Source organism: Numenius arquata, chromosome 6 (assembly GCF_964106895.1).
Source record: "Numenius arquata chromosome 6, bNumArq3.hap1.1, whole genome shotgun sequence".
NCBI lineage: Eukaryota > Metazoa > Chordata > Aves > Charadriiformes > Scolopacidae > Numenius > Numenius arquata.
Window position 1 is genome coordinate 15,266,823 of NC_133581.1, and position 13,228 is coordinate 15,280,050.

General features: G+C 36.1%; 1 protein-coding gene across 1 annotated transcript in view; it reads left to right on the forward strand.

The window, feature by feature from the left end:
* MUC5AC (mucin 5AC, oligomeric mucus/gel-forming) overlaps positions 1–13,228 on the forward strand; it is a 47,059-nt gene that overhangs the window by 13,038 nt on the left and 20,793 nt on the right. Inside the window, exons 13-31 of the mRNA XM_074148739.1 lie at positions 232–301; positions 1,092–1,229; positions 1,314–1,478; positions 2,196–2,290; positions 3,289–3,415; positions 3,969–4,224; positions 4,821–4,870; positions 5,479–5,579; positions 5,708–5,859; positions 6,404–6,542; positions 6,643–6,756; positions 7,079–7,258; positions 7,764–8,003; positions 8,625–8,781; positions 9,371–9,499; positions 9,847–9,988; positions 11,262–11,305; positions 11,409–11,615; positions 12,870–12,995. Coding sequence (XP_074004840.1) covers positions 232–301; positions 1,092–1,229; positions 1,314–1,478; positions 2,196–2,290; positions 3,289–3,415; positions 3,969–4,224; positions 4,821–4,870; positions 5,479–5,579; positions 5,708–5,859; positions 6,404–6,542; positions 6,643–6,756; positions 7,079–7,258; positions 7,764–8,003; positions 8,625–8,781; positions 9,371–9,499; positions 9,847–9,988; positions 11,262–11,305; positions 11,409–11,615; positions 12,870–12,995 — 2,632 coding nt within the window. The remainder of the gene's footprint in view (positions 1–231; positions 302–1,091; positions 1,230–1,313; positions 1,479–2,195; positions 2,291–3,288; positions 3,416–3,968; positions 4,225–4,820; positions 4,871–5,478; positions 5,580–5,707; positions 5,860–6,403; positions 6,543–6,642; positions 6,757–7,078; positions 7,259–7,763; positions 8,004–8,624; positions 8,782–9,370; positions 9,500–9,846; positions 9,989–11,261; positions 11,306–11,408; positions 11,616–12,869; positions 12,996–13,228) is intronic.

Sequence of the window (13,228 nt, forward strand, 5' to 3'; positions counted from 1 at the left end):
TCCTAGTAGTTTTGTCATTTAGTTTTATTTGGGCTTTTGTTTGTTTGTTTTGACAGTTGATGGACAACAGTAATAAAGATTAAAGAAATAGTATTGTAATAATATTCTCATTCCTGTCTCCCCCCACTTTTTTTTTATATTTATCCTGAACAATATTAGATAGAAAACATTTGGAAAGTGTTTTGCCTTTTCTAAATATGCTTGACAATCCTTGTCTTTTCCTGGGGACAGAACATTGTGATCCAGCCTTCTGGCAGTGTATTTGTGAATATGATCTACACACAGCTGCCATTCTCTGCAGGTAAGTTCCCTTGGAAGATTTCTGTGATGTTTCTCATTTTTTACTTTAAAATGTTATTACATTGGTTAATTGAAAGCCAAATTCTACCTTTGGTTACACTACAGCAAACCCAAGGTACCCTAGTAGAGCATAGTCTCTCATTTTTAAAGTAATAGAGTTTGCCTATTCAACTCTTTGAATTTTAGCAAAAATATGGTCTAATTTTAGCAATATCTAAATGGAGATTCAATTCAAGCAAATAGTATCATTGCACACTTCCACATCCAAACAGTGCCGTAAGAGAGGAAAGAAAAATTTTAATATGCAACAGGACTCCAATATCTCAACTTGTTTAGTTCCCTGCGTTCTCTCTGTCCCTTTGCTCAGTGCACATTCATCACTGGAGAATTTCTCTCACGCCAGTTCTTCTCTGATACTACTCTACCCGAAGAGAAAGCAAAGCATGAAAGGACAGAATAGGTCCAGGTTGGAGTCTACCACTAAATCATGCTATATCATTTTCATCAAGTAAAGGTGGTCTTTTAAATAGCAACAGAAGTGCATGTTCTTCCCCTCATTTTAAAATACTTGAAAGAAAGCAGAGGTGTTTTATACATTTGTTGTTTAGGGCAAAGACAGTCTGTTTTGGTGCTGGATTTTAAATCCTATAAGGATCATTTTTCCCTCAGTTCTTCAGAAATTAGCATCATATCAAACGTATCTGTAGAATCCCTCTATATAATGAACAGCTCTATATAATCAACTGCTCATCTCATATGAAATTATAACTTTTATATTCTTATGACCCTAGCAAATGTCACCATCTTCAGACCGTCATCTTTCTTCATCATTCTGCAAACAACTTTTGGTCTTCAGCTACAGGTTCAGCTTGTGCCTGTCATGCAACTTTTTATAGACTTAGAGCCATCACACAAAGGGCAGACCTGTGGTAAGTGATCTTACTGTAACAACTGCCTTCATCAGTAGGCTTCCTTCTGCAGGAGACTTTCACAGCCCATCCATTTCTTTTTAGGTCTCTGTGGAAACTTCAATGACATGCAGACAGATGATTTCAAAACAACCAGTGGTGTAACAGAGGGTACTTCAGCTGCCTTTGGCAATACTTGGAAAACTAGGGCTGATTGTCCTGATGTCAAAAATACCTTTGAGAACCCCTGTACTGTCAGCATACAAAATGGTAAGCTCAGCATATAGTAACCTCTTCTATTCTTTTCTAAGATGGAAAGAAGGAATAAACTGGTCAACCACCAAGCATTTATCCAAAATAACAGTGGACCATTTACATACACACTATTTTACTCAGTTGACAGTAGAAGTCTTCAATTAATAAGTAATAACTAGGATAATATTTTGGATCTTCAACAACATTCTCTTGGATAAAGAAAGCAAGTGCATTCCCCAACTTACTTAACGGAAACTGGAACCATACAGTATATTAGGGATCCATTCCTGGAAAGGACCGGTTGTCATAATCAGGAAAAAAGCTATGCATAGCCCTTCTGAAGGTTGGACTAAGTGTTGTCCTTCCGCTGTTAAACTGATAACCAGGCTTACAATTCAGAGCTTCATAGCTCTCAGGCTCCATTTCAGCCAATGAAATATGTAATTTTTGAGCATTCACAAGCTACTCTTGTTTTCTGAGGTGAACTAGTGTATTTTTAATTCATGATGTGAACCTTCTTTTTCAAAATTCAGCTAAGACATATTAAGAGCATTCAGTCTATGAAGAGTTCACATTTCTGTATAGAGGAAGTGAAAGACTGTTTGTATTTCAGCAAACGCAGAGCTGAATTTTATTGTAAAGTTAAGCTTCTGCAGGAAGTATAGTTACATTGAGACAAGAATTTAAACAATGAAGTGCAATAGAAAATCTTACTATGTTTTTAATTCACAGACCAGTATGCTCAGCACTGGTGCGGAATGCTCTCTGATACCACGGGACCTTTTGCTGAATGTCACTCAACAGTGAATCCAGAAGTTTACCAGAAGGTATTTGGCTCTTAACTTTTCCCCATTTTAAAGAAAAAGACTCAAATTTCTGATTTTAACACCTGAGAGAATAGCTTGCCAATTGGGAGGAGATGCATTCATGATAGTTCTTTTCAAGCCAAGGGTTCGTTTTTATCTACACGTCATAGTAGTTACTGCTTTGTAATTACTGCTTTGTAAAGGTATGTTTTTTCTATTCCCAGGAGGATAAACTTACAGGCATATTCCTGCTGTCCATATTTTTAGGTACTAACCTAAATGCCTAAGCTAGGAACTTGGACTCCCTGGACTTCTTATTAGATCAAAGGAAAAAGCTATCCCTTCTGATATATAAGGAAAGCTTTAGTCAGAATATTAACTAGCACTTTGCTTCGTAGCTCCAAACTGCTCTCAGAAGGCTTCTGCATATATCCAAGACAAGGCAAGAAATGTGTGTAAGAAGCAACAAAGAGATTTAGATAAGATGTGAACAAAAGTGTTCCAGGAATTCAAGGTGATGAAGCTCTGGAACAGACTGTGTGGGGACTTTACAAAGTCTCCCTGCTATTGGAAATCTGTAAGATTATGTTCAACAAACATCTTCTGGAATGATAACATTATAGTGACCTCGCCTGGCATAGCAACACATTAAATGAGTTCTTGTTTTCTTCACTCTGATGCAGAGAGCCCAAGCTCCTAAGCCCAAGCCCTAAAAGTTGGGTGGCATCAAATACCCTCTACTTGTTCTAAGAAACCTACCAACACCTGAAAAAGTGAAACAGAACAAGAAAAAGAAAAAATAGTTCAAAATTGTGGCCCTCTAATTACTCACTCTCCTTGCAAATAATCTTTATTGAAAGTGCTCAATGAAATCATCAAATGAAAAACGGGCATATGTTTACTTAAACATATGGATTACACTCACTTTTAGCTCTAATGAACATGACACTCTAAAAAGTACAGAGCACCATGGCTTTAATGTGACAATCTGATGATCATATGTCATCCTCTCTCCCTAGAACTGCATGTTTGATACATGCAACTGTGAGAAGAGTGAGGACTGTATGTGTGCTGCCCTTTCCAGCTACGTCAGAGCCTGCGCTGCTAAAGGAGTTCTCCTCACTGGATGGAGGAGCAAAGCTTGCAGTAAGTTCTATTTCCCTTTGCCTCCTGAAAATGATCACTGAGAAGTCCCCACACAGCAACTCCCAGGGATTCCCATAGTAAATTGTGTTAAAATACATTTTAAGTACAATTTGCAGAGGAAGGGAATACCAAAAAAGACAAGCAGTAAACAGAGAAATATAAAGAAGAGGTTTTGTTAGATTACTAGCTCAGAACCAGCAGAAGCAACACGGACGTCAATATCCTTGCAATAGGAATAAACGAAGTAGAGTGTTTCTTAATTTATTTTGACAAAAAATATGAAAGTAGCAATGAAGAAAAAAGACACTATGCATTAAAATAATTGAATTACTTTCTTTTTTTTAACCTGAACAAAATATTTGTATTTGTGACACATTTGTAGGGGAAAACTCTGCTCTAGCAGTACAAAACAATTACACTATCGAGGATATCAGTAAAGTACATGTACATACATTGCCATGTTTATCATATATACTTTACCTCAAATACTGCATTTATACCTTCATAAATTCTTAAACGAACTGCAAATGTATCTCAACTTTTTACTCTCAAGCAAAATACACCACCTTGTGTCCGAAATCCTTGAAGTACACTTACAATGTCGATTCCTGTCAACCCACCTGCCGGTCTCTGAGTGAGCCTGATGTCACGTGCAGCATCAAGTTTGTCCCAGTTGATGGCTGTACCTGCATAAATGGAACCTACATGGATGAAAGTGGCAAATGTGTGCCTGCTTCTAGCTGTCCTTGTTACTACAAAGGAATGCCTCTGTCTTCTGGAGAAGTTATTCATGATAATGGTGTTGTCTGGTAAGAGATTTGTAAATAAAAGAATGAGATTGGATATAGGCAATCATGAAACCATGTATACTTTATTCAGTCTATTCAAATCAAATGCATTTCTCTCCCTAATAATTTCAATACAAAAAATCACAGATCCTTAAAAATTGTTAGGGCTATGCATGTTTGGAAGATTGTACTTAAACTACCACAGGAATTCAACAAATCATACTGTAGTGGGTTAGCCTTGGCTAAGAGCAAAACTCCCACCCAGTCAGTCAGTCACTCAATCCCCACCACACATACTGTTCTTACCCATGACTGTAAAATACTCGTTTGTTGGTGAAAGATACTTAATAATCCCATTAAAGATTATTTCTATTATGAATGGAATCTGAACTATTCTGGAGGACAGTTTTTAACCAGGCAAATGGACAAAGCAAACCTATCTTTATATAGAATATACTTGTATTTTGGTCTGTTCAAATATAAAATATTTTTGAATAGTACAAGCTATTCTGATAAAGGACACATTTTCACTGTTTTATCATAGTATTTTTTCATTATTTTAAATTCATTAGGAAATGAGGAAAAGCAAAAACATATCCTTTTTTTTTTTTTTATAGCACTTGCACCTATGGAAAGCTGAGCTGCATTGGAGAAAAACCTGAACCAGGTAACATATCACTTCAGGTTTTTTTAACTCTCTGTTTCCATTTTCATCCTTTTCAGTTCTTTCTTTTTTTTTTGTCATAATGATGCTAGTTGTACAAGTCTGAAATCAAACAAGAAAATGAACCAATGACTTGTGTGATGTCTACATATTCTGAAATATATAAAGAAACACTGTCTTACATTTCAGATGGCTGAAACAAGTTATAACCCTCTGCATTACCATGGGAAAAGAGTAGTTGGTCACTGAATGTGAGGAGAAAACTGACCACATTTTAAATAAAAGTACTAAAACAAACAAACAAAAAAACCCAAACCAAAGTAAACCATGATCTTTTTCTTGCTTTTTTCTTTTTTCTGAAAGGAAGTTTTTCACAAAGCTGACTAAACACTGATTTCCATGAGTAGTCCAAGCATAAGCACAAAAAAGCAGATGAGCATAACTTCAAAACATCATTCAGTTTCTCTTTCTGCTCAAATACATTTTATTAGGGTACACATATCTCAGAAAGGAGTCTTCTTATTTTATTTTTCTTCAGTTTGCATTAAGGAAATACAAAGATATAAGCACATGGTTGATCTCACCTTTCTCATGGCTTTTCTCTCTTTCAGTCTGTGTACCTCCCATGGTCTACATTGACTGTGGCAATACCACTGCAGATGTGGTAGGAGCAGGATGCCAGAAAAGCTGTCAGACTCTAGATATGGAATGCGTAAGTATAGATTCTTTATAACCAGTTGAAAGCATTTTAAACTAGATCTCTTCTACAATTACCAGCTGCAGCTGGACTCTTCCATCAGGGAAATCTTTCAAGTCATGTTTTCTATGTGGTCCTTACAGTACAGAACCCACTGTGTCTCTGGCTGTGTATGTCCTCATAACCAAGTGTTAGATGGCAAAGGTGGCTGTATAGCTCCAGAAGATTGTCCATGTGTTCACAATGGGAATTCCTACAGTCCAGGAGAATCAATCAGAGTTGGCTGTAACAACTGGTAAGGGCATATTGAAAAATATTATTTTCAAGCATCTGAAAGGGAATAGTTTAAGCTCTAGGTGAATTACAGCATTTCACTCTAGCAGTATCAAGATTTATAGGAAGGAATCCTACATAAGATGATCCGCTTAGTACCTAAAAAGCAAGCTCTACCTGTTTTTTATAATAGCACATAATGCAGAAATTACAAGTGGTCAGAAGAACAATATGGTTTGGATTTTGTCATATTCACTCGAGTCAAGAAACTTTTTCTTGCAGGCAATCCCTACATTTTAATAAATCCAACAAGATTTGGAAATGTGAAGGATTTAAAGTATTTTCTAACCAAAATTATTCATGACATCAGGAAGTAACACAATCTTTGGGTAAATCCCAAAGCCTCTTGAGCTATGCTGCATTTCTGAGAATAAAAAAAACTTGTTTTTTCATTATAAGCTTAAAGCATTTTAAAAATCAGATTGACATACATGCAGGAATGTACATATAGCTACATTGTGTATATGTTTTTTTTTTACATTTGGAGTGCTTTTTGTCTTGTGTAGTACATGTAGAAACAGAAAATGGCACTGTTCTGAGGAACCTTGCCTGGAAACCTGTTCTGTTTACGGAGATGGGCATTACACCACCTTTGATGGCAAACGCTTTGATTTTGAAGGAGATTGTGAATATGTTCTGATCCAGGTAACATAGTCTTTCCCAGATTTTTGGACTATCAAAGTACCTTGCATTTTACATATGACCATGTAGCAAGTTTACACTGAATATCCTTCCACTGTTTCAGAACTACTGTGGTCAACAAGGTATGAATCAGGGAACCTTCAGAGTCATCACTGAGAACATTCCATGTGGCACTACAGGAACCACCTGCTCTAAATCTATTAAAGTTTTCTTGGGGGTAAGTATTTGCTTTAATAAGTTGTATGCCAGGCCTAATGTGCCAGAAGGACAGAACAAGCTGTCACAGATAGACTGCATCATGAAAGTGTCCTCCAAGACAGTGAAAATGTTCTTTGCTCACTGCCAATGATTTTGCTCTCTGCAAGAGAAAGGAAAGGAGGGAATTCTAAAGAGAAATTGCTTAACATGAGGTTGTTGAATAGAATTATTTTTATGATAATAGAGTTATTATTTCCATAACAGTTACTGGCAATATATAAAACCGTACCCAATAGGTGACTTTTTTAATTGGCCTCTAACTTTTTCTTTTCCTGTCCTAGAACTATGAGCTGGTACTCAGTGATGGACATTCTGATGTCATCCAGAGGACACCTGGAGGAAAAATGCCATTCCAAATACGTTCCATGGGCATCTACCTGGTGGTTGACACTACTGTTGGCCTGATACTCATGTGGGACAAGAAAACCAGTATATTCATCAAACTTAGTCCCAGCTTTCAGGTACATTTTAAAATCCAAAACCTGGATAAAATTATTTCTGAAAGATATTCATGTTATCTGTCAAAGAAAAAAATGGAAATTTAGTCTGTAACCAGAAGACTGAAAGAGCAATGATTGCATATTATTATCCTTGTATCCTTGTTGACTAACATTGTGTACTACACATTTTCCCCAAAATATGTTATTCAGCAATGGCATAACAGCAACTATATCAATAGCTTTCTTCATGAAAAGCCCTCACTGAAGAGGTATGTTCAGGATTAGATAAAACTAATTAGCTCAATACTAAAACCAAAACCCATTAATCTAGTCTGCTTCCTATCCTTTTCCTTTCCAACAAGTTAGAGACATCTCTTCATGAAAGGTATTTTATGAAAATGTTCGGGTCTGTTACTGAAGAATCCAAGATAATTTTAAATAAAATTAATCCTGAGATCTGTTACTCACAGATACTGAGAAACTGTACCTTACTGATCTTTGTCATTTTGTATTTATCTCCATGCAGGGACATGTCTGCGGACTTTGTGGAAACTATGATGGCAATGGAAACAATGACTTCACTACTCGCAGTCAGTCTGTGGTAGGAAATGTGCTGGAGTTTGCCAATAGCTGGAAAGTGTCTTCTAGTTGCCCAAATGCCAATCATACCAAGGATCCGTGTACTGCGAACCCATACAGGAAAGCCTGGGCACAGAAGCAATGCAGCATCATTACCAGTGAAGTGTTTGCGAAGTGTCACTCCCAGGTATAACAAAAACTTCTGACTTAAATTCTCGAGCCAGAGATTACATTAATTTTTAATTCTCTTGAGCCAGAGATCACATTAATTTTTATATGGGATAGCTGAAAAACAAGCTAAAATACACTTTGCAATGCTTGAGAAAGTGAAGTCAGACCAAGTTCCAGGAAGACTGCATAGAGAGTATTTTCACTGCCATTTTCTCAGCTTGTGCCTTGAACTAGTATGCTAAAGAAATAGATAGTTGGGTTGGTTTTTTTTAATATAAAGGACAATTACAGATAAATCTCAGGATACTTTTATTTTCTAATGGCATAATTTTCTGCGAATATAAATATCAGCCGCCCGATACATATGGCTGTGTGCTAGCTTGTACTAATGGAACAGTATTCTTTTTGCAAATGTATTTTCAGCATGAAATAGTTCTTAGCATTATGACTTACTAGTGATAGCTTTGTTCTACATTTTCCTCTTGATTGTTCAAAGCATTCTCAGGTTTCTTCCTTTCTTATCTTTCTCACACATGCAAAGTTGTCAGTTTCACATACTTTATTCAGCTTTTTTAGGACAGTGAATGCCTTTTCAAAGAGGACAAATCCATGAAAACTCAAATGTTTTCTACAACAGGTTGAACCAAATGAATATTATCAAGCATGTGTGGATGACGCTTGTGCCTGTGACACTGGAGGAGACTGTGAATGTTTCTGTACAGCAGTAGCTGCCTATGCTCAAGCATGCAATGAGCTGGACATTTGCATTTCATGGAGAACCCCATCCATTTGTCGTGAGTCTCACCCTACTACTTTTTGAAGGAGTCCAGAGGCAAAGAAAACAGAAGAAATAAGGAAAAACAAGTAGAATGTTGAGAGAAAGAAGGATAAAATTGTATTTGTAGGAGGCACTGCTGTATTCTAAAAGCAGCAAAAAAACCCACAAACACAGCTGGGTAAATCAGTGGAAACAAATTTGTCTTCTTAAAATGAAATCACTGATAGTAACTTTACCAGTGGTGTCATTAGTGTCTGATTTACTTGTCAATCATGATACACAACTGATGAACTATAATATTACATTACACTCCCACCTGCCTACATCAGGCTCAGTGTAAATAAATATTAGTGCATACTAGCTAAAATCAGTGATTCAATTAATTGATTTTTCATGCTTAGTGTGTAACTGTTCTATGCTTTATAACTTTATTGGTGTTAAAAGGTGGTAGAAGTGTAACAATTGTATTAAATTAGAAGTAAGACAATATACTGTTCACCTCCTGTGTGATAATACTGATCACATGGGATTTTTACCCAGCAAAACTGAAAGACTGTAGAGCAAAAAGGTCAAAGGTCTTTTTCTGTTGTTTCTCCTTCCTCTAGCTCTGTTCTGCGATTACTACAATCCACAAGGGGAATGTGAGTGGCACTACAAGCCATGTGGAGCCCCTTGTATGAAGACCTGCAATAACCCAAGGGGGAACTGTCTTCATGAGTTGAGAGGTTTGGAAGGTAAACATAATTATGCATGTCTCATTCTACTTATAAAAAGCTAAAATGCAATATGATTAACCAAATTTATATTACTCAGTATGTGACATGTTTGTATTAGAAATTATAAGAAGAGATTTTCTAACTAGTATCTTACTCCCTAATGAATCATGAACTTGTTTGGAGTGAAGATAAAGAACACAATGCTCCAAAGCTTAATGTGAAATCAAAGAAATAGCACTAACAGAGTCTGAAATTCAACTTACAAATGAGACAATTTGGGGAGAGCAGATATATATAAGCAGAGTATAGAGTTACTTCTACTTGTGAGAGGCTAGTGTCAACATAACTCTCATTTTTTATTGCAGGCTGCTATCCACACTGTCCAAAGAATAAGCCCTATTTTGATGAAGAAACCATGACTTGTGTTTCTAATTGTGGTTGTTATGACAACGGAAAAATTTACAAACCAGGAATGCAGATGCCTTCAGAGCAGAATTGTCAATCATGGTAGGATTAGTAAAGATTTTTAAGCATTGAGTTTAAAGTTGTGAAACAATTCATTATGCATTAAGGTTTTTTGTCTGCCAACAGGAACTAGGCCAGTCACAGGCTGACGAATTATTCTAATTTTTCTACATTCTCAGGAACTTAAATGATGACATGGTGAAACATTTTACCATAGAGAGATTAATTTACTATTATTTATATATATTTTTTTTACTATTAATTATTCTGTATTCTTAATAAAGTACTTTTAAATTGATAAATTAAGTAAAACCAAATTAAAATAGTAATAGTAATAGTTGTGGCGATAGTCTGAGAATTTTTATTAGAATATCCCTAAAATTGTTATGTGAAATTACTTATAAGTTAGTAGACAACTAATCTGCATAGTTTTGAGTTTGTTTCTGTTACTGCACTGCTACTTGCATATTTGTAACAGTCAGCAAGTATTCCCACACATTCTGTCAGAACTGATGGCATTCTGGGACAAGTGCTCTAAGCCTTCTATCAAATAGCATGACGTTAGCAGATCCAGTTATGAAGCAGTTAACACCTGTACCAAGATACCTTTATAGTAGCTACACTTGAATACTTTAAGCAGTGCACCCAGAGCAGCAAAGAGCTTAGCACGAAGCCCACCTGAGCTACCCTACTTTCATGGCATGTTTTGTAGTCCATAGACAGCTTTGCCTGCATCATCTATGTCATTAACAGCACTAAACCTAACCTGTTAAATACATATCTATATTTAAGTTTATTCACTGTACAGATGCCTTTAGTCACTGTAAATAAATATGTCAAGATGCAGCTCTTAACAGATAATAGATAAATTTCCTTTAAAAACAGAATGCATTCTTGCATCTTTTGGAAGTCTGATGGAAGTTCTCTGTGTAGGCAGCATCAACATCTGTGATACAGTGATCCTTTCTCAAGTGATACATTTACTGCACTTTCCCTTCCAAAACATAAGTGTACCTATCAGGGAGATAACATTTCAAATCACCCCTCCCTACATATTTGCCCAGCCTCCACTAAATACTGCATATTTAGTATACTGGCACAGAAAATTTGCCTTTCTTGACAGAAGACTGAGTGATCCTACATAACCTGAATTTGTACAGCAGAACTGAATATCTAACTCAGAGAAGATAGGGTCTTTCTACATTTAAACACATAATGAGTAGCAAAGGATCAATAGGAAAAAAAAAAGAAAGAGACAATAATATGATGTCATGAACCTATATATTGACATACATCTCCTTTTTTATCTTTTCAGTGAATGCACAAAGCATGGGAAAAAATGCAAATATGATGAATATGGTATGTTGACAATTTTTTTTTTTTTTATCTGAATAGGATGCACTTGAGGTACTCTGCTCTGTGTTTCACATACCAAGGAATAACACTCTCTTTTGATTTACAGAATGTGTCTGCATTTATGAGGGACAGAAATACAACTATAAAGATGTGATCTACAATACTACAGATGGCACAGGAGGGTGTATTGTCGCAATCTGTGGTCCCAATGGAACACTCCAAAGGGTTGTCTATGAATGTCCAATCTCAACATCACCCACAACAGCAACAACTTTTCATTTCAGCACTACGCCACCTGCCACTACTTCCACAGGTACATCCTTCATAGCCCATACAAGTGTGTTCTATTCATTAGTGACTAAAATATAGCTACAATGCCATGCCCACACTAACAACATAAATGAACTAATACATCTTCAAAACAGATGACAGTAAGTCTCATTTGTTATTAGCGTTTTGTTTCAGTCAGTATCTGGTAACCAAATTGATACAAGGAAATAAAAAGAGAAAATAAAAACACTTCTGAAACACCAAAATGGAAAGCACCGCATAGTGGTTTAATACTATTATTTTGCATATCTTCATAGTGAATGATAAAAAACAGTGTCAGACTTATTATCTGTAATTAGAACTATTGCTATACCAGGAATAATCTTTACTGAACAAAAAAATCACTATTTTTCCTATTAAATTACAGAATTATTCCTTTCTGTAAAATTCCTGGTAGGGTTCATGGTATTTATCATTACAGTACTAAGTGGATTGCTCAGATATTGACATTGAGATACTGAAATTTTTATTTCTAGAATTCCTGTTCAGCATTCTTCAGGCTGATAATCTCTAATTACTATGGGCACGTGTTAAAATTTAGAACTACAAGTTTTGAAATCACAGAAACCACCGGCACTGCCGGAATTCATTAGTCTTTTTCCAACCATTTCACAATGACAATTCACCTACAGAAGCTTATGGACTGCTCTCCAACCAGTAAATGGTTTCTTTAGACAAGAGTGTAGAGGCACTCATAACGTTTCATTAGATGTCTTTTACTTCAAACAGAGGCACAAAGACAATGCAGCATATTACACGAGGATTCAAATTATTTTGAAAAAAAAAATGTAGCTATGAATCTTGATGCACAGATGAAATGTTATTCATTCCACTGGATTTGAATCTGGGCTTTGACATTCCAGAGGTATTAATAAATATGGAAGCAAAATACAAACCAAGTAGTAACACTAAATCAAATCTAAAAAAAAGTGAGATTTTTTCTTTCTGCCAATGTGTATAAATTATGCCCAAGACTTATTTTAGCATTTTGTAAAAGATAGTTGACGTTCTCTTGGGAAGCAACAGTTCCAAGCACGTCAGTACATCAAATTGCTGGGTAATGGATTTTCTGTGCTACTTCATATTAAATTATAAATACACTAAACTGATGCACTACGGGCTCACAATGCAAGTAAATGACCTTAATGAAATTTTCAGCCCATATAATATTATAAAAATAGAATATCTAAGGGAATTGATTCTAAGTCTCATGGTCTCTTCTTTTTCTCTTTCACAGTGTCACCAACTACATCTGCATGTGTTCGTGAAGTCTGTGAGTGGTCAGAATGGTATGATGGGAGTCTGCAAACCCCTGGCTACGATGGTGGAGATTTTGAAACCTTTGATGATTTGAGAGCTAAAGGTTATGCAGTCTGTAAAGCTCCACGGGCTGTTCAATGCAGAGCAGAGAAATTCCCTAATATACCACTGAAGGACCTTGGCCAAAAAGTAGAATGCAGTACAACAGCTGGGCTTGTATGTTACAACAGAGATCAAATTTCAACACTGTGCAACAATTATGAAATCAGAATTTTATGCTGTGTTTTTGTACCATGCTCTTCCACAACTCATTTCAGCACATCAACACCGATCACA